Genomic DNA, 20,479 nt, shown 5'->3' on the forward strand with positions numbered 1-20,479 from the left:
CAGCTGGCGCAAGACACAAGGATCCCCCCTGCACATGCAAAGGGCCAGTTCAGAGTTCAGACACAAACATGAAATGTCAACAGGCAGTCTTAAAGCATTTCCCTTCATCCAGCAGAGTCACGGCCATGAGGGTTTCATGTCACTTGTACAGCAATATTGTGCCTGTTCCCTGCCCGCAGGTAAACCTTGATGGGCGCCCAGATCAGCCTCTCTGCCCAGAGGTATCTGCTGTCTCGGAAAAGAGCAAACTGAAATAAGGGATGGGGTGAAGCCTGGGAAGGCATCTGGCCCTGCCCATCTTGGCTGTGCTTGGAGGAAGTGTTGACCTTATCCCTGCAAAGTGATCCATTATAATCAGCAGTGGGAGGACGCTGAGGTATTCACCATACTGCCTGCCAGCAGCCCCTTATCTACAAGATGTAAGGAAAGTGCTGCGGCTCTAATGCAGGGTAAAGAGCATTTCTTTAAAGGATTGGTGTTCCTGGGTGAAAGCTGTAGCATGCCTATCCATTGCCATGAAACCACTCCTAACTGGAAAGCGAAGCTTGTGCTTGCTCACCTTCAGTGAAAGCAGCAGATGTGGAAAAAATAGGTGACACATGGGAAGGGAGGGAGAGGGAAATCTCCAAAGCCCTGTGGCAAACTGCTGCCTTCAGGTGTGGCCCTCCTGCAACGCAAGTTTTTCTAGGGAGGTTGGGCATTTCTCCACGCAATGGTTCTCTGTGCTGTGAGTTCCCAGGGGTTGGCCTGCAATGCGCTTGTGTATGTCCCAACACAACAGGTGTCACTTCGAGTGTGTCATGGCCTTTGTGTTGAGCAAATGGGCAATTATAATTATGCTATCTCTGTTTGTATTTGGTCAAAGGAAATAACCTGTTGTTTGTTAAGCCAGTCCTGCTTGTTACCTTGCTGTAACATGGGCATCCACAGCAGTGCTTACCCATCATGTGTGAGAAGAGGGGAAGGACGGAGGATGGATGCTCTGTGTCCAGGGACAAACTGGGTGCCCTTACGCCAAGGCCCCTCGTCAGGCCCTCCGCCACACAGCCCGTAGGGAGACTGTCGGGAGACCTTGCTGGGAGATGAGTAAGGTTAGAGCTGCAGTGTGCCAGCGAGGTGGCAGGGGGTGGCCGTGTGCGGACGGCTGGTCTCTGTCCCCCAGGCAGCTGTAGTAGGGTTGCTCTTGCTGGGTCGGAGCAAGGTTGCCACCTGTTGCTTGTGTTGGTGTGTTTGACCTTCTCTGTTTATTGTAGGGTTATTTGTAAGAGCTGGCGGCTGGATGCCTTTCCTGCTGTAATGAGCACTGACCGCGCGCCCCTTGGCAGGGACTGGATCTTTGTGGAAAACATTAGAAGGCACTTAGCAAAGTGAGACAGAAAACAAACAAAGCTGGCAGGAGGCTGCGGCCAGGCGGCTGGGCATCGCCTGCCCAGGAGGCCGGTGCTTCTGACGCCAGGCCGTGGGCGCTCTGCAGATGGGAGCGGGGGCCACAGGGCGCCAGGGGGAGCAGCACGCAGCCGTACCTCGGCTGGCGGCTGTACGCTGCCTCCTGCACGACACCCTTCATTTTCTCCCTTCCCTGGGCGCTGCGGGCAGGCGTCCGGGCGGCAGGACCCGGGCTGCCTGCCAGCCATGGTACCTGACACCTCTCCTCCTCCTCCTCCACGGATGCCGCTGGGCCTGCACGGCCCTGGACCCCGTGACTCAAGCAGGGGCCTGACGCTCGTCCCTGGGAGGCGGGGGCGGGCACAGGAGAGGGGGGACACACCGCCTTCAAATACACTGCCCGGGCACAGGGAGAGGATTGGCTTGCAGGGCCTGTCCTGGCTCCGTCCTCCCCAGGTACGTCTGTGGGGCCTGTCCCTTTCCTGGCCCCCCTGGACACCGGTGGGAGCAGCGGGAAGCAGGGGGAGGCTGAGAGCGGAGCTGGGGGCTTGTCTGCCCGACGGGCAGCTTGTTTTGGGCTTGCTCGGGACCCACTGATTGTCTTCTGCCCAGTGCAGGAGATCTCTTGGGAGAGATCATTTTGCACAGGGGCGACCGCCAGTGTATGTGTGTATGCGAGGGGGCGGCAGCCACACTGGCAGATCCTCCCCGCTAACCCAGTGCTGCAGCTCAGGGAGCCTCCTGCCTGCCGAGGCACTGGCAGCCTGCCGGGAGGGGAATTTTTGTACATTTTCTCTGGAAGCCTGGGTTGCGCTCAGGGGCCAGAGAGAAGCCATCATATCCTGAGCTGTCAGCGTGGGAAGGAAGAGGAGCAGTCAATGCCAGCATTATGGGGTGGGCGCTGCCAGCCTGGGGGGCTCTCAGTCCCATTCTGCACAGACCTGCCTGTTGGCCTGATAAGCCTTTTCTAAGCAGCTAATGGGCTTCCCAAATCCCTCTCCACACCTTGTCAGCTGCATTTTGGCTCTGGTTTCTCCTGTCATACCTGTAAGCTCTCCTGCACTACACAACCTGCGGGACCACAGTGCCTCTTTCTGCCTTTCTCTGCAAGGAAAGTGCAGAGGTGAAGGACACATGTACCTGCAACATGGCAGGGTCTCGGTTGCCTTTAAGACAAGCTGAGTCTTGCGTGGACTACAGATCCCAGCATGCCGCTGTCTGCCAGCCTCCTAGGACGCCTACCTGGCAGGCAGCGTGCTGCAGGCAGGCGGGGATGCTGCAGCTGCAGCGGGCCACGGGGCAGGAGGGGAAGGAGGAGAGGCAGGCGGCCGAGGGCCATGCCTAGGGGGGGCTGTGGGCTGCCCTCCAGGAGCCTTGGTGTAGATGAAGCCCTGGGAGAAGTGACTGGATACCCAATGCTGCACCAGCCGGACTGGAAAAGGATAAGGCAGGCCTGCGGCTTCTCCCGGGCAGCTAATTCTGCTCTATCTGAAGAGGGAGGGAGGGAGGGACAGGGCGGGGGAAAGGTCTCTTCTCAGAGGCCTCTGGGGATGTGTCTCCAGAGCTGGCCATCTGCAGGCAAAGCAATGCCAGGGTGGTGGTGGGGGCTGGACTCAGCGGGAGGTTTCATGCCATGCAGTGAGGGCACAAAAGGGAGAGGTGAGCAGTGTCAGGGCCCACTAGGGATATCCTGTGCTGGACCTGGAAATGCTGCTTCCAAGAGCGACACAGGAAAGGGCTGCAAGAGCCCTAGGGAAGAGGGAACTGGAAATGGAGGGTTGGTTTTTGTGGCTCTGACCAGGGGAGTCATTGAATGAAATATGTCTTTTGTCCCACCATGCCCCAGGCATTGGATGGACACGGGGATGGCAGGGGAGGGACACAGCCCACTGCGCATATGCTTTGCTCGCAGTGTGAGGATTGAGGGCAGAGAGGTACAGGCTCAGAAATCTCTCAAGCGCCTGCAGTGGAGTAGCCAGGCAGCTGGGGTAGAGCAGCTTGGGTAGCCCATAAAAGCGTTTTCCCTTTCAGAGGAAAGGGCTAGGCATCCTCTGGTGAGCAGCACATGGCCCCCTGTGTCAGCCTCTCGGCCAAAGACCTCTGAGCTGCAGGTTTCCAAAGCTGCTGCATGATGCTCTTGTCAGTTAAAGGACTCCGTTTGTCTCCCAAGGTTGTGGAGACCTCACCCAGAGTGGGTGGTTAAAACCAGTGCTGTCCTTGCCTGGTCTGTGGGCCTCACTTCCCAGTAAAATCCTCTATTTGTTTTCCAGACGGAGAACAACCACGAGACTTGCCGGGACCTTTGCTGAACCACGCCGCACAAGATGACAGCAAGAGACGGGCCCCAAGACAGGTAATGCCAGGCTCCTGTGTGGGGTGGGGGCATATCCAGGATACCAGGAGATCTGAGAGGACAGAGGTCCAGTCTTCCCCCTGTCCTGCGAGTTTTCTGGGCTAAAGAGCTATGATACCAAAGGGTCCACCCATGCTGTGCCCCTCAGGAACACCACATCACTGCGAGTTGGCAGCTGGAGGGAGCAGAGGTGGCTCCAGGCCTGGAAGCCCGTTGCCCAGCCTGGCATGCCCTGCTTGCTGCCTGTTCCCTTGAAGCTGTGGGCTGGAGAGCATGTCAGGGGTGGCCATACTGAGTCCCAGCCCGCTGGCAGTCTGCTCTCTGGATCTTCGTGCTCTGTCCCCGTCTGTGGAGTCCCTGTCCCCAGGACGCTCTTGCTGTCAGTTTTTCCATAGCAGATGGGCTGTAAACAGTCAGTGCTCGGACACGGCACCGCTGTTCCTGGGTAGCGTGACTCCCTCCCAGCTCTGGCAACAGTTGCTATGCGTCTGGGTGCCAAGGAGCAACCAGCCTTCCCCTGCTTTCACAACCTGCAGGAAATGCTGCCAGGGCCCAGGGAAGGGCCTCCCGTGGCCCCTGTGCAGGGCCACATCTGCTCAAGAGAGCCCAGGGCTGGGCGAGGAGGGGCTGTGGGGAACTGGTGAGAGCCAGTGGCAGAGCTAGGGGGAAATAAATCCCTTGTGCCATCCTGCTATAAATCTCCTTGCTATTAAGAGCACTGGTTCCACAGACAGCACTGAGTTGCGAATTTCCGTCGTCGCTCCTCCTCCTGCTCCGTCCCACAGTGGATCGGAGAACAGTCAGGTTGGCTCTGTCCCCTGCGCTGTCCAGATGGTGCCCTGCACTGAACCGCTTTGTCCCCCTCACAGGTATAAAGCTGTCTGGCTGATCTTCTTCATCCTCGGGCTGGGAACACTGCTGCCATGGAATTTCTTCATGACTGCCAGGGAGGTGAGAGCTTGCGTCCCACCATTGTCGGTGGCACTAATCATCCCATGTCACCTCTAGGGATGGCAGTGTGGGCGTGACAGCACGGGACAGTGTAAGGTCCCCAACGTTTGCAGATGGGGAGACAGGAATGTGGGTAACCCAGGTGGGACACATGTGGCACTGAGGTGGCAGGAGGAGCCCTGGGCTCAGGGGGGTGACACGTGTACCCCGAGTGTGCCGGGGGGAAGCTTTGCAGCAGCTCAGCCCCGCCTGGCTCCTTTGCTCGCAGTATTTCATCGGCCGCCTGGCAGACCCGGAGAACATGGACCGCCTCTGGAATGAGACTGGTGGGGCCACCTCACCCCCCTCCTACCTGCAGTCCATGTTTGACAACTTCATGACTCTCTGTGCCATGGTGCCGCTCCTCATCTTCACGTGCCTCAACTCCTTCATCCACCAGCGGTGAGCCTTGCCCTATCCTTGCCTTTGCCAGCCCTCACAGGACAGCCCAGCCCTCACCTGTCCTCCCGCCCCAGCACTGAGCCAAATTGCAGCCTGTTCAGAGTTAAGTCAAAGACAAAACACCAGTCTCCTGTGCTGTGGTTTGGCTGGGCCTCCCATGGGAGAGTCTAGGCCCTGGCTTTGGGTGCCTGTGGAGGGTGGGTTTTCCTCACTAAGACCCTCTCTTGCAGGATTCCCCAGCAGATCCGCATCTCGGGCAGCTTGGTGGCCATCGGGCTGGTGTTCCTAATCACTGCAATCATGGTGAAAGTCGCCATGGAGCCTCTTCCCTTCTTTGTCTTCACCATGATCAGTATTATCTTCATCAACTGTGAGTGGGGCATGGGGAGGAAGGAAAGGGGCAGAGCCCCACAGCTAGGACTGATCTCTGCGGCGAGGAGAGCACAGACCCCACTGCAGGAGAGTCAGAGGAAGGGGGAGGAGGGGGGTCCCTGCCTTGCTCTTCAGGACTACACTGTTGATTGCAAGGTAGTTCCCTGCAGAGATGCAGTACTTCCTTGCCTTTGGTTGCTCATCTCTGCTTGTCCTTCCCCTCTGCAGCCTTCGGTGCCATCCTCCAGAGCAGCCTCTTCGGACTGGCGGGGCTCCTGCCTGCCAGCTACACAGCTCCCATCATGAGCGGGCAAGGCTTGGCAGGGACCTTTGCCGCTCTGGCGATGATCTTCAGTATTGCCAGTGAGTAATCCCTGCCTCATGGGTGACAGAGCCTTCCTGGACCACTGCTGCTAACAGGCCCAACTAGAGACTGCAATCTGTGCCCACAGCAAGCGGAGGGGGGCACAAGCTGGGGACCTTGTCCCCTGCAGGGCCTCATCCTGGGATCACACTGTAGGGATGGGTCGGAGATGGCAGCAGGACCTTGTTGTCCTCACCTCCTTCATCCTCTTCCTTTTCCTCCCTTTCTCCTCCCTTCCTGTGCTCCCAGTTGGTGCTCAGCAGCTAGAGAGCTACATTGGTTACTTCACTACAGCATGCGTGGCGATCGGGCTGGCAATCTTCTCCTACATCCTTTTGCCTCGCATGGTAAGACTTTGCCTTCTTGGTGGTGAAGGTATGGGGACATGGGATCTTTGCGCATTGCAGCACAAGGCCCTTGGCCCACTGGCATTCCCGCCTTGGCTTCTACCAGCATCCACCTCCTGGGTCAGGGCAGGCCCTCTCCTGTCCCAGGGGAGCTGTCTGTGGGACTTCCCAGCTCAAATCTCTGTATCCTGGGGTACTGCATGAAAATGAGCCCCTGGGTGAGCAAGAAAGCATGGGTATCAGACACACCTGGAGCAAATACTTTGCCCATATTGCATGATCTGCTGTTACCACATAGCCCCAGACACCCGTTCCCTAGCAGCCTTCTTTCCCCACACATGAATGAGTTCTCTGTGACTGTGTCTCTGCAGGATTTCTTCCGCTACTACTCCATGAAGGATAAGACAGAGTACCGTGAGTACCATGCAGAGCTGGAGACCAAGAGAGACCTGATTAAGAAAGGTGAGAGGCTGAGAGGAGGAAGAGAAAGGGAGGAAGAGCTGAGGGGAAGGATGAGACAGAAAGACTGAAAATCCCTGATGTCCAAGGTCAGCTACATCCTATTCTCATCTCTCCCTGCAGACGAGCCCAATGGGATGGAGCAGAATAACTCAAAGATCATCCCTATCCGCAACCCTGATGAGAAGCCCTCAGTCCTCTCCATTTTTAAGAAGGTCTGTGAGTTGCCAGCAACCCCTGCCCTTCCCCTCACGTCAGGGGATGGACACAGCTGTAGGACATCACAGGGTGTTATAGCCACCCCTGCACTGGCCTCTTCCCCTGTGTCTGGTATCAGCCCCTTTCTTTCATTTCCCCAGCTCTGGGTCATGGCTTTGTCCGTCTGCTTTGTCTTCACTGTCACCATCGGGGTCTTTCCTTCCATCACAGCTAAGGTGTTGACTACACTTGGAGAGGGAAACAAATGGGGTAAGTGTGGCCAGGTATGGGGTGGGAGAAAGATGAGACTGGGAAAGAGCTAAATGAGAGGAAAGAAACTGGGGTTTGAAGTTGCAGGAGTGCCTGAAGGGAGGAAGAGACCATTGTGTGTGATGGCTTGGATGCAGATGCTGACCTGACTGGGAGAGTTTCAGCCCTTTGTGGGAAGCCAGGAGGGCTCACACCTGTGAGATGGTCTCTGTGCAGTTGCCAGGAGGGCCTGGGGCACCCTGAGCTTTTCAGTGACGTTTTCCCCCCTTCTGCAGGTCTCTACTTCATCCCTGTCTCCTGCTTCCTGATGTTTAATGTCTTTGACTGGACAGGACGGAGTCTCACAGCCCTCTTCACATGGGTAAGCATGGGACAGGGAGGAAATGCTGAGGCTCTGCTCCTGGAGCACCGAGGTGCTCTCCATCCCCTGGCCCCTTGGCCATGCCTCTCACTGGGGCTGCCATCTGGGGCTCCAGGGAGGAAGGAGGCACTGGGCTGACTCCTGCCCTGGCTTTGAGTGCAAAGCAAGAATTTATGAGTTAGATCTGAGAGTCACAATATTGTCCCATCCTCCTCCACCTCTTTTTTGCATGGTTTGGACGAAGCTGCCTTCTCCATTCCAGCCTCTCTGTAAACAAACCTTCACTCCAGCTATGCAAACAGCCAGGCAGGATGGCGGCAGGGCAAGAGGGTGAAAGACAGGGCAGCCCAGAATAAAACCTCTGGCCTCCATGTAGGACACAGCTGTTTTAAAGAGCCCTGCCTGGGAGCAGGGCAGAGCCATGCCATGTGGGACACTGAACATGCCCTGCCGTGTCCCACATCCCCTCGCTGCCATCTCCCCTGCCTGGTTTAGAGCTGCTGAGGTTGAGGTGGGAGCAGAGGCTGTGATGGCGGTGGGTGAGGAAGGGGGCTGTGCTGTCTGCATCTCTTCCTGCCCCTTCACTCAACCCGCAGGCCCTGTTTCCCCCTATATTGTTCAGGCTGTTTGTTTGAAGAAACTCCTTACAGTGCCACGTGACATGGGGGCTGTGCTGGGTTTCCCTGCAGCCTGGAGCTGCTTCTGCTTCTCTCCCAGCCATCGCTACTGGCTGCCCTCGGCCTTGGCCACGAGCTGAACTGCCTGATGTCCAGGCCACAACCCCAGTGGTGGGATGACCCAGCAGGAGATATTTCCAAAACAACACTGTGTGGAAAGTTTGACTGCATGTGGTTTGGGCCTCGTTTCCCTGGTTGAGGCCCTGCTCTCTCCTTTTCTTCTCCCACTCACTGAGCAAAACAGGATGCTGCTCTTGTGGGTTTGCCCAGACACAACTGTTGGTGTTACTTCAGTCACCCTATGTGCTCATGAAGAGTCCCACGGTGAGGCCAGCCCAGGCAGGGCCACCAGCAACCAAGGCAACTGCAGGTCCCTTCTGACCTCAGATCCTGTCATCTGTAACCCTGCCACCTCGCTGAGGGGACTCTAGACAGAGCCAGGCACATCCATGACATGTCCCCAAAGCCTCACACAGCCCCTGTACTGGGGTCTGCCTTGATCTCGGCTGCAGGACAACATAGGGTGACAGTGCCTGCTACTTTGTCCCAGCTCCACTCATCCAGGGACTCTGTTAGGATCTGGAGAGTCAGTGCCTTTCCCAGCACTGTCCGAAACAGTCCCAGTATGATCCCTTTCCCAGATTACTGGATCTCACCCTGCTTGGCTAGTGGATGATGTGGGAGGCTGAAGAGCTGGTTAAAGCCCAGTTTGCAGGCACTGATGTGCCAGAAGGGATTTACCTCAGCCAGCCTTGTCCTGCACAGTGGTTTGCTGCAGGACAAGACGGCGTCTGTGTGCATAAGGCTCACCTGTCTGTTTCCAGCAAGTGCTTAGCAGTTGCTCGGAAGTCCAGCTCAGTATTGTGGCTCTGGTGTTACTGCCCTCCAAGTCAGCTGGGATAGCGTTTTTAGGGCAGTAGTTAGACCTGGTAGCATAGGTGACCTGTGTCTCTTCTCTCTGCACACTGACTTCTCTACCCACAGCGAGTCATGTACTCCTGCAGAGGCAGGACAGCCTGCACTAAGTCATAGCAGAGCAGCAGCTGAGCTCAGGGGATGCTTGCCAGGCTGAGATAGCATGCCCTACCAAGGGAGGGAGGGAAAGATGAATGGCAGTGAACTTTTCCATATCTTCTTACTGGGGAAGAAGTGTTCCCCACTCACATCCCTGCTGAAGAGCCTACAACAGTCTGATATTTTTGCCTCTTCTTTCTTCTGGGGACCAGAACAGGCTGTCTGCATGATCCCCTCTCAAGCCAGATGTTCTCCACATGTATCTGGCCTTTCCCCACAGCCTCCGATGCTAACATATACATGAGGCTTGTGCAGTCATCCTTATCTCTGCTCCCTGTTGCAGCTCTCCTTCAATGCCTGCTGAAGCGTGGCTCCAGGCAGTGCCCATATCAGTGACAGATGTCTGGCAGTGAGAACCTGCTTGTGAGTGATGGCCTAGCAGTTACCAGGAAGGCTAGGGGAAAAGAGACAGAGAAAAGCACCCCAAGTCTCAGATAGCTGTATCTGATGCTGGGGGACGCTGCACTGCTGGATGCGGGAAGCTGTAGGATCAGGATAGACAGACCCAGAGGTGTATGCTGAAGGACAGCAGCCAGGAGCTGTGAGTCTGGAAGCCCTGCAGAGAGTGGGTCAAGAACTGCCCTGATCTCTCCCTTGCATCAAAAGGTGATGCTGAGATTTGTTGCAACAGAAAAAGTCTCGAGCAACTTTGCCCTCTGTGTGGCTCCTTGTAGCCCCAGAACAGACAGCAGGGACCCCTTCTGTAGCCCTTGCTGACATGCCATGGGACAGGGAACTTGGCTACTCAGTGACATGTGTTTCTCTCCCAGCCTGGGAAGGACAGCTGCCTCCTGCCAGTGATGGTGGCCCTACGTGTCATCTTTATACCCCTTTTCATGCTGTGCAATGTGCATCCCCGCAACTACCTGCCTGTCGTCTTCTCTCACGACGCCTGGTACATCATCTTCATGATCTTCTTCTCCATCTCCAATGGCTACCTGGCCAGCCTTTGCATGTGCTTCGGGCCCAAGTGAGTAACACCTGGGAACAAGGGAAGAGCTGGTTATACCTGCGGATGCTAGCCCAGGCCCGACTCCTTGAGTCCAGGCTCTGCCTAGCTCTGGCATCTGGATTCCCCCAGGGCAAAGAGGAATAGTTACACCACCTCCCCTGCGGGAAGACAACCTCAGTGTCCTCTCTCCTACCCTTGTGTTACATCCTAGAGCTGAGGATGCTATTGTTTGGGCTCCCCATTTTCCCTATGTGGCACCCTGGGGAAGAGGCTGAAGACAACAGGAGTTTGGAGGGGAGCAGAAGGTAGTGTAGCATGCACAAGGGGGTGAGCAGCCTTGCCCAGCACAGGAACAGAGGCAGCACAAGGAGCCTTGCTGGGGCTCAGCCAAGCAGCCTGCAGTGCATCAGGACAGGAGCCAGGGAGGGGTGTCCATGGCACCAGGAGCTTCAAGGCAGCCTGCCTGCCACTTTTTTTTATGAGCCCATAACTGAGAGGCAGGCTCTTGGAGTCGAGTGGGATTTGCTCTTGCCATTCCCCTGCCACAGAGGGACACAGCTTCTGCTTACTGTGTGGTCTCCCTGCATCTCTGCAACTGAGCTCTCAGCAGGGCACAGAGCTTGCTTCCCCAAGGATGGGTCTGACACTTGTTTCTCCCACAGGAAAGTGCTTGCCCACGAAGCAGAAACAGCTGGAGCAGTCATGGCCTTTTTCCTCTCACTGGGCTTAGCCCTAGGAGCTGCCGTCTCCTTCCTATTCCAAATTCTCATCTAGCAGAGGCACCTGGAGGCTGCACAGAGAGACAGACAGCTCCGCATCCTCCTCTGAGGCCCTGGGCACCTCAATGCTATGGGGAGAAAACACCATTCCTGCCCCTGACGAATTGTACTGCCGAAGCAGGTGTTACAGCCAGAGACAGTTCCACTCCTTCGGGCTGGCCTGGCTCCTGCCATGCTCAGCTGTGTGATGCCTTCAGGCCCACGTGCCTTTGCCATGCTGCAAGACCCCTGGGATCTCACAGAGGTCCAGCCATCCCCTCATGCTGTGTATCTTCCCCAGCTCAAGACCTAAAGCCATTCTCACTCAGCTACCTCCTCTCTAACAGGCAGAGTTGAGGGCTGGTATCCAGTGTCTTTTCATCTCCCACCCTGGTTCCTGAGGCACCTGGGGACTGGATCTCCTTTTGTCTCCTTCGAGGGGGCCTGGAAACATCCCGCACCCCAACTTCTCCCCTACTGGGGAAACTGCAAATAGGAAGGAGAGCCCCAGACAGCTTTGCTGTCCTCATCCCCACTGTCTGCTATGAGCATGTCCTCCTGCACACTAGTATCTGAGGGACAGGTCCATGTCCCACCCAAAGAGCTGCCATCCAACACCATGGCTAGACTGAGGGAGGAAGAGGTCTCCAGACCCTGCCTTTTCCCAGTCTCTTTGCCTTTGTTCCCTGCCTGCTTATTTCCCAGCCCCCTCCAAAACTGGTTAGTGATTCTGCCACTGCTTTCTGTCTCCTGTTCATGTGACAGGAGATGGCACCATGAAGTGTCAGAGGAAAGCAGGCAACTCTTTTCCCACCAGGCTGCCCTGCTTACCCCTGTGCTGCAGGGGGAGCCTGACCTCCCTGCTTTTCTCTCCCCTGCCTTGTAAATGTATCTGTACAGTTGCCTTTTTCTATAAAAAGACCAAAATACCCTGCTGGGTATGTGTGTCTGTCTCCATCGCCACAGGGAGGAGGGCCATGGGGGCTGAGCAGGGCAGGAGCTGAAAGGAGCAGGTGCCAGCTTATTCTGGGCATCCCCAGGGTCCCCTGTGGCCTGCACCAGGCAGTGAGTGGTGCATGCATAGAGGATGGCTAGGCCCAGGGCCACACTGCTACATTACATGGCCGAGATGGGGAGGGGGTGCTGGCCTTGGTGCAGGCCCCTGGCACCTCTGCTAAGGCAGGAGGCACCTGCACGTTTTGGGGGCAGCAACCAGAAGCCCATGCACCCAGCAGACTTCCCTGTGCCTGGAACAGCTAGAGTGCCACCTCCTGCTCCAGGGGAGAACTGCATCACCTCACCAGTGACCATGGCCCCACACACTGCCTCTGCCCCGTATGGCTCATGGCCATCGCTTCCTCAGCTCCAGGGGCTCACCTGCTGCAGCACCACAGCCCCCCAGGCTCAGAAGGGCCCAGACCCCCTCATCCCACCTTCTGCTAGCAGCCACCTGGGGCTACTCTTGCAGCCACGCGCAGAGGTCAGAAATCGCCCCAGCTCTGCCCCGTGAGGGATTCAGATCCACATGTCCAAGAGAAAGGATAAGGCATGGAATTTATCCTGTGTGCCCTTAGCTGCTGCTAAAAACAACACTTCCCAAACACCTTCCCTGCCAAGCTGACTTCTGATCAGGCAAACAGGCCTGCTCTGCTCTCTGAACCCAGCTCTACCAGCGCCCCGCAGTCCTGACATGATCCCTGCAGCATGTCCTCCCACAAAGCCCATACGCCTCTGCCTGTTCCCTCCATCCTGTGTGTTCGCCCTCTGCACTGCCCCAGTATGCTCCTTGCTTGCACCCACCATCTCGGAAAAATCAGCATGGCAGAGCCATGAGTTCATCAGCCAGAGATGTGCCTAGAGCCAGCTGCTCTGCACTTGGCTCTCAGCCTCAGGAGAGCTGTTGTCACCCCATACCAAGTAAAGAGCCCTGCATGCGACAGGTGCCAGCAATGTAGAGCATGAATAAAAAGGTGCCTTGTTAACTGCCCAAAGGGCTGACACCTCCCTGTCTTTCCCTGCTGCTCCCCCGCCCGAGTTACCTTGCATGCTCAGCCTGGAGCTGGCATTTCACATATAGCCAAAGGTCCTGACATAGCAGGAAGTCAGAACAGGGGAGACTGAAGGACATCTCTGTGCTGCATTGCCCAGCTGTAACCCCCCAGGAAGATGGGGTGGGCAAGGTACGCGTGCCCTAGGCCCCCGGGGCTGTGGCTGCACCCCAGCTTGTTCCTATAAAACACCCCCAGCCTAGGTCCCAGCGCTGCAGCCTGGGGGAGCTGAGCAAACACTAACACGGATTAACAGGCTCGTTCCCCTTCTAACACTCGAGGCGCCCAAATAACTGCGACAACAACGTGCCACTAGACATGCTGAGGAGCTGCTCTGCTGCGAGGGCGGCCAGGGGAGGACCCGGAGACCAGGACCTGGGCGGCAGGACAGCAGGTCCCAGGCGGGGCCTGCCCCGAGCGCCGCTGTTGCTGCCTTTGCCCGGCCTGCTACGGACGCAGGCGCCCGGGCACCGCAGGGCTGGGGACAAACTGCCCCGCACGGCGCCCGCAGCGCCCCGACCGGCCCGGCGCCTCCCGTGGAACCCTCTGGAAGGGCCGCTTCACTGCCTCACCCCCTCCGTGCGCCTCCGCCGCCCACGGAAAATAGTCCCCCCGCTGCCGCGCCGGGTGCGGAGGCCCGCGGACAGGGGCGGCCGCGCGTCGGAGACGCCCTGCCGGCCGGCTGCTCCCTGCCGCGGGGCGGTGCGGGCCGCCCGGCCGCGGCAGGGAGGCCCCGGGGCAGCGGTGAGGACAACCGCGGGCCGTGCGGGCGTGATGGTGAAGGCTGCAGCCGCGCCGGCGCTGCCCGAGTCATGCCGGCCACCGCGCTTAAACGGGTCTCGGCGATGGGGCCCACACCCCTGCCTGCCGTGGGTCGCTGCCGGGCGGGAGGACGCTGCAGGCACCCAACGGAGGGTCGCGACCTCACCTTCCCGGCGGCGTGGGGCGAGGCAGGCGCCGCCCGGCTGCAGGGGCCCACGTCGCCCCGTGGGGCCAGCAGCGCATTCCACACCCTTTTAAGGCGGAAGGAGCCGGCGGGCGGCGCCGCCGCGACACCGTCCCTATAAAGAGCGGCTGGGGGAAGCTGTGCCTCCTTTTGAGGCCCGCCCTATTGCTGCTGCTGCGGACTGTTGCTGCGGAGTGCTGCCGCGGTAAGGGCGCCGTGCCCGCACTGTCGCTGCCCGGGGCGCCCCCGTCCGCCCCCGGTGCCAGCGGCCTGTGTTTGCCTTGCAGATGCCCGAGGAGGTGCAGCATGGGGAGGAGGAGGTGGAGACGTTCGCCTTCCAGGCGGAGATCGCCCAGCTCATGTCGCTCATCATCAACACCTTCTACTCCAACAAGGAGATCTTCTTGCGGGAGCTCATCTCCAACGCCTCCGACGTGAGCCCTGCCGCGGCCCGCCCCGGGCCCGCCCCTCCCCGCCCGCCTTCCCTGGGGAGCCCAGGTCGCGGTCGGCGCCCGGGCGGCCCCGGAAGAGGTGGCCGCAGAGCGGCGAGGCCGAGGTAAGCGCTCCGCTCTCCCCCCTAGGCGCTGGATAAGATCCGTTACGAGAGCCTGACCGACCCCTCCAAGCTGGACAGCGGCAAGGACCTCAAGATCGACATTGTCCCCAACCTGCGGGACCGCACACTCACGCTGGTGGACAGTGGTATTGGGATGACAAAAGCTGACCTCATCAACAACTTGGGTACTATTGCTAAGTCTGGAACCAAAGCCTTCATGGAAGCCCTGCAGGTGGGTTGCCTTTGGCTGTGCTGGCTCCCCGCAGCCTGGGCCCCAAGCTTTCACTGGGGCGTACATGATCCTTACAACGTGAACATGCACGGCAGTCAGCACCTAGCTCTGCCTTGATCTTGCTGTGGGAGCTGTTGGCTTGCCTGAGTGTGTTTCCCCACCTCTCCTGCAGCAGGGAGGAGCCCAGGATAGGGCTGGCTGCCTGTTGGCACTTCGCACTTTATCTCTGCATGCTGACCCAGTTCTCTGCTGCTGTGAATCAGTTGCAGACATCTCTTGGGCCCTCACCTCTCCATTTGTTTTCCTCTACTTTCACAGGCAGGTGCAGACATCTCCATGATTGGGCAGTTTGGTGTGGGTTTCTACTCAGCCTATCTGGTGGCTGAGAAGGTTGTGGTTGTTACCAAGCATAACGATGACGAGCAGTATGCTTGGGAGTCATCAGCCGGGGGTTCCTTCACTGTTCGGACTGACCACGGTATGTATTGTACAAAACCCAAGTTTATCTCTCTCAGCCAGAAAGCCCCCCTTTGTGGTGGTCTCCTGGGCTGGACTGGGTTTTTATTCACATTTGTTAACATGAGGTATATGTCTAGTAGTGGCTGGGCCTGAGGAGCTGCCCTGTGCTTTTAGCGCTAATGTTTCTCTTTTTACACCATAGGTGAGCCTATTGGACGGGGCACTAAAGTTATTCTGTATCTGAAAGAGGACCAGACAGAGTACTTAGAGGAGCGGCGTGTCAAAGAGGTGGTGAAGAAGCACTCCCAGTTCATTGGCTACCCTATCACGCTCTATGTACGTAACGGAAGCACTTTGGGGACCAATTGGAAAGCTAGAATGGAGGTGTATGTTGGGAGTAGAGAGACGGAAAAAGGCAGAGTATTGTCTCTTCCATTGCCTTCCCTGGTTCCTGGCTGCTGCATATTGAGCAGTGGTGTTCCTAGCCTTATTTGGCCAGAGGTGAATTTAGGCTGCGGGCCTATTGCAGGTGGTGGGTATCCAGCCATGTTCCTGGCCCTTGGTCTCTGTGGATGTAGAGATCACGTAAACCAGCCGTGGAGAGAGGAGAGTTTTTTGCCCCTCACTTCATCTCCTCAGACACAGACCTTAGTCCTGTGAGCAGTGGGAAGTCTCTGAGAGCTGTTTTGAGGACAGGTTTCTGTGTATTGTATGGGCTGGGCTCTGTGCTACACCCAGGAGTGCATATGTTCCTCTCTGGGGCAAAAGGACTCCTGATACTGTTTGCATGGGGCTAAGCCTGGGCCCATGGCCCTGACTTCCTTTCGTTCCTCTCCTGGTAGCTGGAGAAAGAGCGTGAGAAAGAGATCAGTGATGATGAGGCAGAAGAGGAGAAAAGTGAGAAAGAAGAGGAAGAGTCAGTCTCTAAGGATGAGGAGAAACCCAAGATCGAGGATGTGGGCTCTGATGAAGAGGAGGAAGATAAAGGCAAGAAGAAGAAGACCAAGAAGATTAAAGAAAAATACATTGACCAGGAGGAGCTGAACAAGACCAAGCCCATCTGGACACGCAACCCTGATGACATCACCCAGGAGGAATATGGGGAGTTTTACAAAAGTCTCACCAATGACTGGGAAGACCACCTAGCTGTCAAGGTGGGTGCTGGGCTATGCTGCCTTGCTGGAAGAGACAAAAAGTCCTTTTCCACTCATGTCTAAAGCCACCATGTTTGTGCTTCAGTGCAGGGCTGAGGGTTGCTGGGACATTTGGTGGTGCCTCAGCCTGCCCTGTGACTTCTGTGCAGGTGGTAGGATGAGCTGTGCCACCCTTGAAGGAGAATGGGAGGGTTTTCGGCTTTGAGTAGCATGACTTCTCCATCTAGGGGCTGCTGGATGCCAGGGAGTCTTGGCACAGTCAGGGTAGCAGGGGAGCTGAGGAGGGTGAGGGAAATGCAGGACCCTGCTGTGTCCCTCTGCGTGTCCTGTGGGATGGCAGTTCAGACTGCCCAGAGCAGGCTGCTGGGTCCTGGCAGAAGCTGTAGAATGGAATCATCACAGCACCTGTGTTTCCTTCCTGGCCCCACAGCACTTCTCTGTAGAAGGGCAGCTGGAGTTCAGGGCCCTGCTCTTCATCCCGCGCCGTGCCCCCTTCGACCTTTTTGAGAACAAGAAGAAGAAGAACAACATCAAGCTATATGTGAGGCGTGTCTTTATCATGGACAGCTGTGATGAGCTCATCCCTGAGTACTTGAGTAAGAGCTCCCCTGCCCTCAGCTGCCCAGCTTGAAGCTGGAACCCCCACAGCCTGTGGTACTGCCTCTGGTACAGAGTGGCTGGCTGAAGCACTGGGCTAATGTGGGGGGACAGCAGGCAGTGTCTTGTTCAGCATCTCTCCTCTTGTGATGAAGCTCAGAACTCTTAGCCTGACTCTTGCTTTCTTTTTCCGTCGTTAGACTTTATCCGGGGTGTGGTGGACTCAGAGGACTTGCCTCTGAACATCTCCCGTGAGATGCTCCAGCAGAGTAAGATCCTCAAGGTGATCCGTAAGAACATTGTGAAGAAGTGCTTGGAGCTCTTTGCTGAGCTGGCAGAGGACAAAGAGAACTATAAGAAATTTTATGAGGCCTTCTCCAAGAACCTTAAGGTGAGAGCTGGGCACCCTGCATCAGGTCTTGGTTCCCCTTTCTCCCGGTGTGCTGAGGAACAGGCTTGTCCCTGCATTATGAGCATCTAGTGGGTGCTAGGGTAGAGGGAGTCTCACAAGTGTCCTAGAGAGCCTTTGTGGGCAGCTGGCCCCTCTGGCTTGCCCTTGGCCCAGAGTTTATGCAGTTAGGGTATCAGCAGAGATGGCTGTGCCCTGAGGGTGACTGAGTGGATGCAAGCCCCATCCTGGAGACTTCATGTGTCTTCTCTAACCCTAGCTGGGCATCCATGAGGACTCAACCAACCGAAAGCGCCTATCAGAGCTGCTGCGCTACCACACGTCCCAGTCAGGCGATGAGGTGACTTCGCTTTCAGAATGTGTGTCCCGTATGAAGGAGACACAGAAGAGTATCTACTACATCACAGGTGAGCCAGACCTCCCCTGTGTCACAGTGAGGTGGAGGAGAGGTTACCTGCCTAACAGCCCTGTCTTCAGAAAAATGTCCCCAGGCAGGTCCTGCTGCCTGTAGTAGGCCCTGTCTACCAAATCACAGCCCAGCCCTGTGGGCTGGGGAAAGGAAACAGGACCAGAGTACCATCTGCAGCCACATCTTTATGCCAGGGGCTGTGAGAGACTGGTGCTGTTCATCACCCTATAACTAACTTTTAAACCTTGGTGACATCTCATTTCTACCCCCCACCAACACAGGGGAGAGTAAGGAGCAGGTGGCCAACTCAGCCTTTGTGGAGCGTGTGCGGAAGCGTGGCTTTGAGGTGGTGTACATGACGGAGCCAATAGATGAGTACTGTGTGCAGCAGCTCAAGGAGTTTGATGGCAAGAGCCTGGTATCAGTCACCAAGGAGGGGCTAGAGCTGCCTGAAGATGAGGAGGAGAAGAAGAAGATGGAGGAGAGCAAGGCCAAGTTTGAGACCCTTTGCAAGCTCATGAAGGAGATTCTGGACAAGAAGGTAGAGAAGGTGAGATGGGCAAGGAGCTCAGCCCAGGGCTATGTCCTGGGCTGGAGGGAGAAGGGCTGGGCCCTCTGTGATGCAGGCAAGGGCTCCAGCTCAATGCATGCCTCTGATCTCCCTCATCTCCTGCAGAGGAGCCGCTAAAGGAGACTGGAGGTCCCAGCATGCACTGCACCATCTTGCTCTAAGCAGCCAGGCTGCAGATGAAGGGCACTGACCCAAATACGTGCATTGATGGGAGAGGGTAAGTGTGGGAAACATAGTGAGTACTGAAAGTGCTGGTTGAGCTGCCCACACTGTCTTGTGCAGCAATCCTGGAGCTGCTTGGAGGATCCCTGTTTGCTTTGGGTTGTCACCAGGTGAACCTGGGACAAAGACCTGGGGTTTCCTGTGTGTGCTGTGGCTAGGCCCGGTCCAGAGCACATGGGGGACCATACTCTAACTCTTGGCTGCAATCCGCAGGTAACTATCTCAAACCGGTTGGTCTCATCTCCTTGCTGCATCGTCACCAGCACCTATGGTTGGACAGCCAACATGGAGCGCATCATGAAGGCCCAGGCACTGCGGGATAACTCCACCATGGGCTACATGATGGCCAAGAAGCACCTGGAGATCAACCCAGACCACCCAATCGTGGAAACCCTCCGCCAGAAGGCTGATGCTGACAAGAATGACAAAGCTGTCAAAGACCTGGTGGTACTGCTCTTTGAGACAGCTCTGCTGTCCTCTGGCTTCTCCCTGGAAGATCCTCAGACCCACTCCAACCGCATTTATAGGATGGTCAAACTGGGGCTTGGTAGGTGTCCATACAGCTCCTCAGGCCTGGAGCAGGTCCTGAACCATGTTTGTGGGTTGGACTTCAGCTCCATTGCAGGTCTGCTTGTAATGGTGGTGTCATAACCTGTTGTAAATTCAACTGTATCAGCTACTGCAAGGGTGCTGACCCATGGTCCATTCTTACCTCTGTTTCTGGCCTGACTATGTGCCCAAGCTGCCTGAGATGCCTCCTCCAACACAGGCTATGTTTGGAAAGGGGTGGTAAGCCCATGGGAGGGTTGAGCATCCTGGCTTGTGCTGGCCTGGCCAACTGGGTAGCATGTAGTTGTCTTGAGGGCTGGGAGGAGGCAGGTAGGTGAGTCATGCTGGTGTGACATGCAGAACTAGGCATGTATGTCTGGTGGCTATGGGCAAGTGGAAACCTGGAGCAAGTTGCTTATGGAGGGAGGGCTCTGTGCTCGTACTGTCCTCTGTGAGGACAGGAGCTATCACTCAGACAGAAAGCTGGGGTTTTTCAGGTCTTCACAGTGAATATCAAAAGCTTGCCATGGGAGATGAGGCCCATCTGGTGAAACAGCTTGTGCTTGCACCCAACTTTTTCCCCCAAGTGGGCTTTTTACACAAAAATAATTATGAAGTGGCATGGTTTGGGATAACCCCTGGGTGCTGATAGCCCTGTCCCTCAGGCAGTGGGCAGGAGCCAGCCTTTGCTCCAGGAGAAGCTGATCCTCTGGGGAAAGGTATCACCTGGGAGCATCATCTGTTCCTTCTCTTCCTTCTCTCAGGTATTGATGAAGATGAGGTGACTGCAGAGGAGCCCACTGCAACTGTCCCGGATGAAATTCCCCCTCTGGAGGGAGATGAAGATACATCCCGCATGGAAGAGGTGGACTAAAGTAGGAAGAGGGCTTTTCTCTCTCCTGCCAGGCCTCTTCCCCATCTTATCTGTGCCCAGAAGGGGGTCTGATCCCACCAGCTGCTACTGACTCCTTGGTGGTGTCTCATTTTCTGGATTTTTTTTTTTTTTTTTGAGGGGGGAGGGGTTCTGTATTTGTCAGTAATGAGTGAGATGGGTGGCCCCAGGCCTGTCTGGTCCATGTCTTTCTGCCTGTGTAGGAATAGCTGATGGGGAAGGGAGGTGGAAGGGGTTAGGCTTCCTTTCTCTCCATGGGGTCTCCTATGTTTACCAGTAGGCATCAAACACTCGGTTCAGTTTATTGAGTTGGAGAGCCCTTCCTCTGAGCTGCTGACTCCCTGCATCCCCAGGGAAGGATGTTCTATTTTGGTTGGTTTGATTTTTTTGATTATTTTTCTATTGTTTTGTTCTACTGGAATTAAAGTATCAGAATGTGGTTTACATAGGGGGGGTCCTTTGTGTTTTGTGC

At 56.5% G+C, this 20,479-nt stretch overlaps 2 protein-coding genes across 8 annotated transcripts in view; both read left to right on the forward strand.

The window, feature by feature from the left end:
• The window catches only part of SLC29A1 (solute carrier family 29 member 1 (Augustine blood group)), a 40,162-nt gene extending 28,269 nt beyond the window's left edge, over positions 1-11,893 (forward strand). For 5 of the 6 annotated variants that reach the window (XM_026123014.2, XM_026123009.2, XM_064509520.1 and 2 more), the window contains exons 2-13: positions 3,657-3,739; positions 4,609-4,690; positions 4,959-5,131; positions 5,362-5,501; positions 5,732-5,866; positions 6,117-6,214; positions 6,586-6,676; positions 6,797-6,888; positions 7,033-7,141; positions 7,417-7,502; positions 10,024-10,223; positions 10,868-11,893. In XM_026123014.2, the coding sequence (XP_025978799.2) occupies positions 3,711-3,739; positions 4,609-4,690; positions 4,959-5,131; positions 5,362-5,501; positions 5,732-5,866; positions 6,117-6,214; positions 6,586-6,676; positions 6,797-6,888; positions 7,033-7,141; positions 7,417-7,502; positions 10,024-10,223; positions 10,868-10,979 (1,347 nt within the window). In that variant the 5' untranslated portion in view covers positions 3,657-3,710 and the 3' untranslated portion in view covers positions 10,980-11,893. Of the gene's footprint in view, positions 1-2,613; positions 2,834-3,656; positions 3,740-4,608; positions 4,691-4,958; positions 5,132-5,361; positions 5,502-5,731; positions 5,867-6,116; positions 6,215-6,585; positions 6,677-6,796; positions 6,889-7,032; positions 7,142-7,416; positions 7,503-10,023; positions 10,224-10,867 lie in introns of those variants that run through there. The other variant, XM_026123010.2, reaches the window with a different exon arrangement.
• Positions 11,894-14,055: 2,162 nt separating this feature from the next.
• On the forward strand, positions 14,056-20,451 carry HSP90AB1 (heat shock protein 90 alpha family class B member 1). 2 transcript variants are annotated; one of them, XR_010388516.1, is made up of 12 exons: positions 14,056-14,162; positions 14,245-14,391; positions 14,539-14,745; positions 15,064-15,223; positions 15,407-15,540; positions 16,047-16,358; positions 16,789-16,954; positions 17,156-17,346; positions 17,624-17,771; positions 18,055-18,323; positions 18,450-18,561; positions 18,780-18,917. XR_010388516.1 is itself a non-coding variant. In XM_026123005.2 (12 exons), exons 2-12 carry the CDS (start codon positions 14,245-14,247, stop codon positions 19,987-19,989), a joined length of 2,178 nt encoding a protein of 725 aa, XP_025978790.1. In that variant the 5' UTR covers positions 14,056-14,162; the 3' UTR covers positions 19,990-20,451. The 2 variants fall into 2 exon arrangements, 1 of the variants encoding a protein (XP_025978790.1); XM_026123005.2 differs by lacking the exon at positions 18,450-18,561 and adding an exon at positions 19,880-20,451 and having other exon boundaries at positions 18,780-19,113.
• Positions 20,452-20,479: the final 28 nt, after the last annotated feature.

The sequence above is a fragment of the Dromaius novaehollandiae genome, chromosome 3 (genome assembly GCF_036370855.1).
Source record: "Dromaius novaehollandiae isolate bDroNov1 chromosome 3, bDroNov1.hap1, whole genome shotgun sequence".
Taxonomy (NCBI): Eukaryota; Metazoa; Chordata; class Aves; order Casuariiformes; family Dromaiidae; genus Dromaius; species Dromaius novaehollandiae.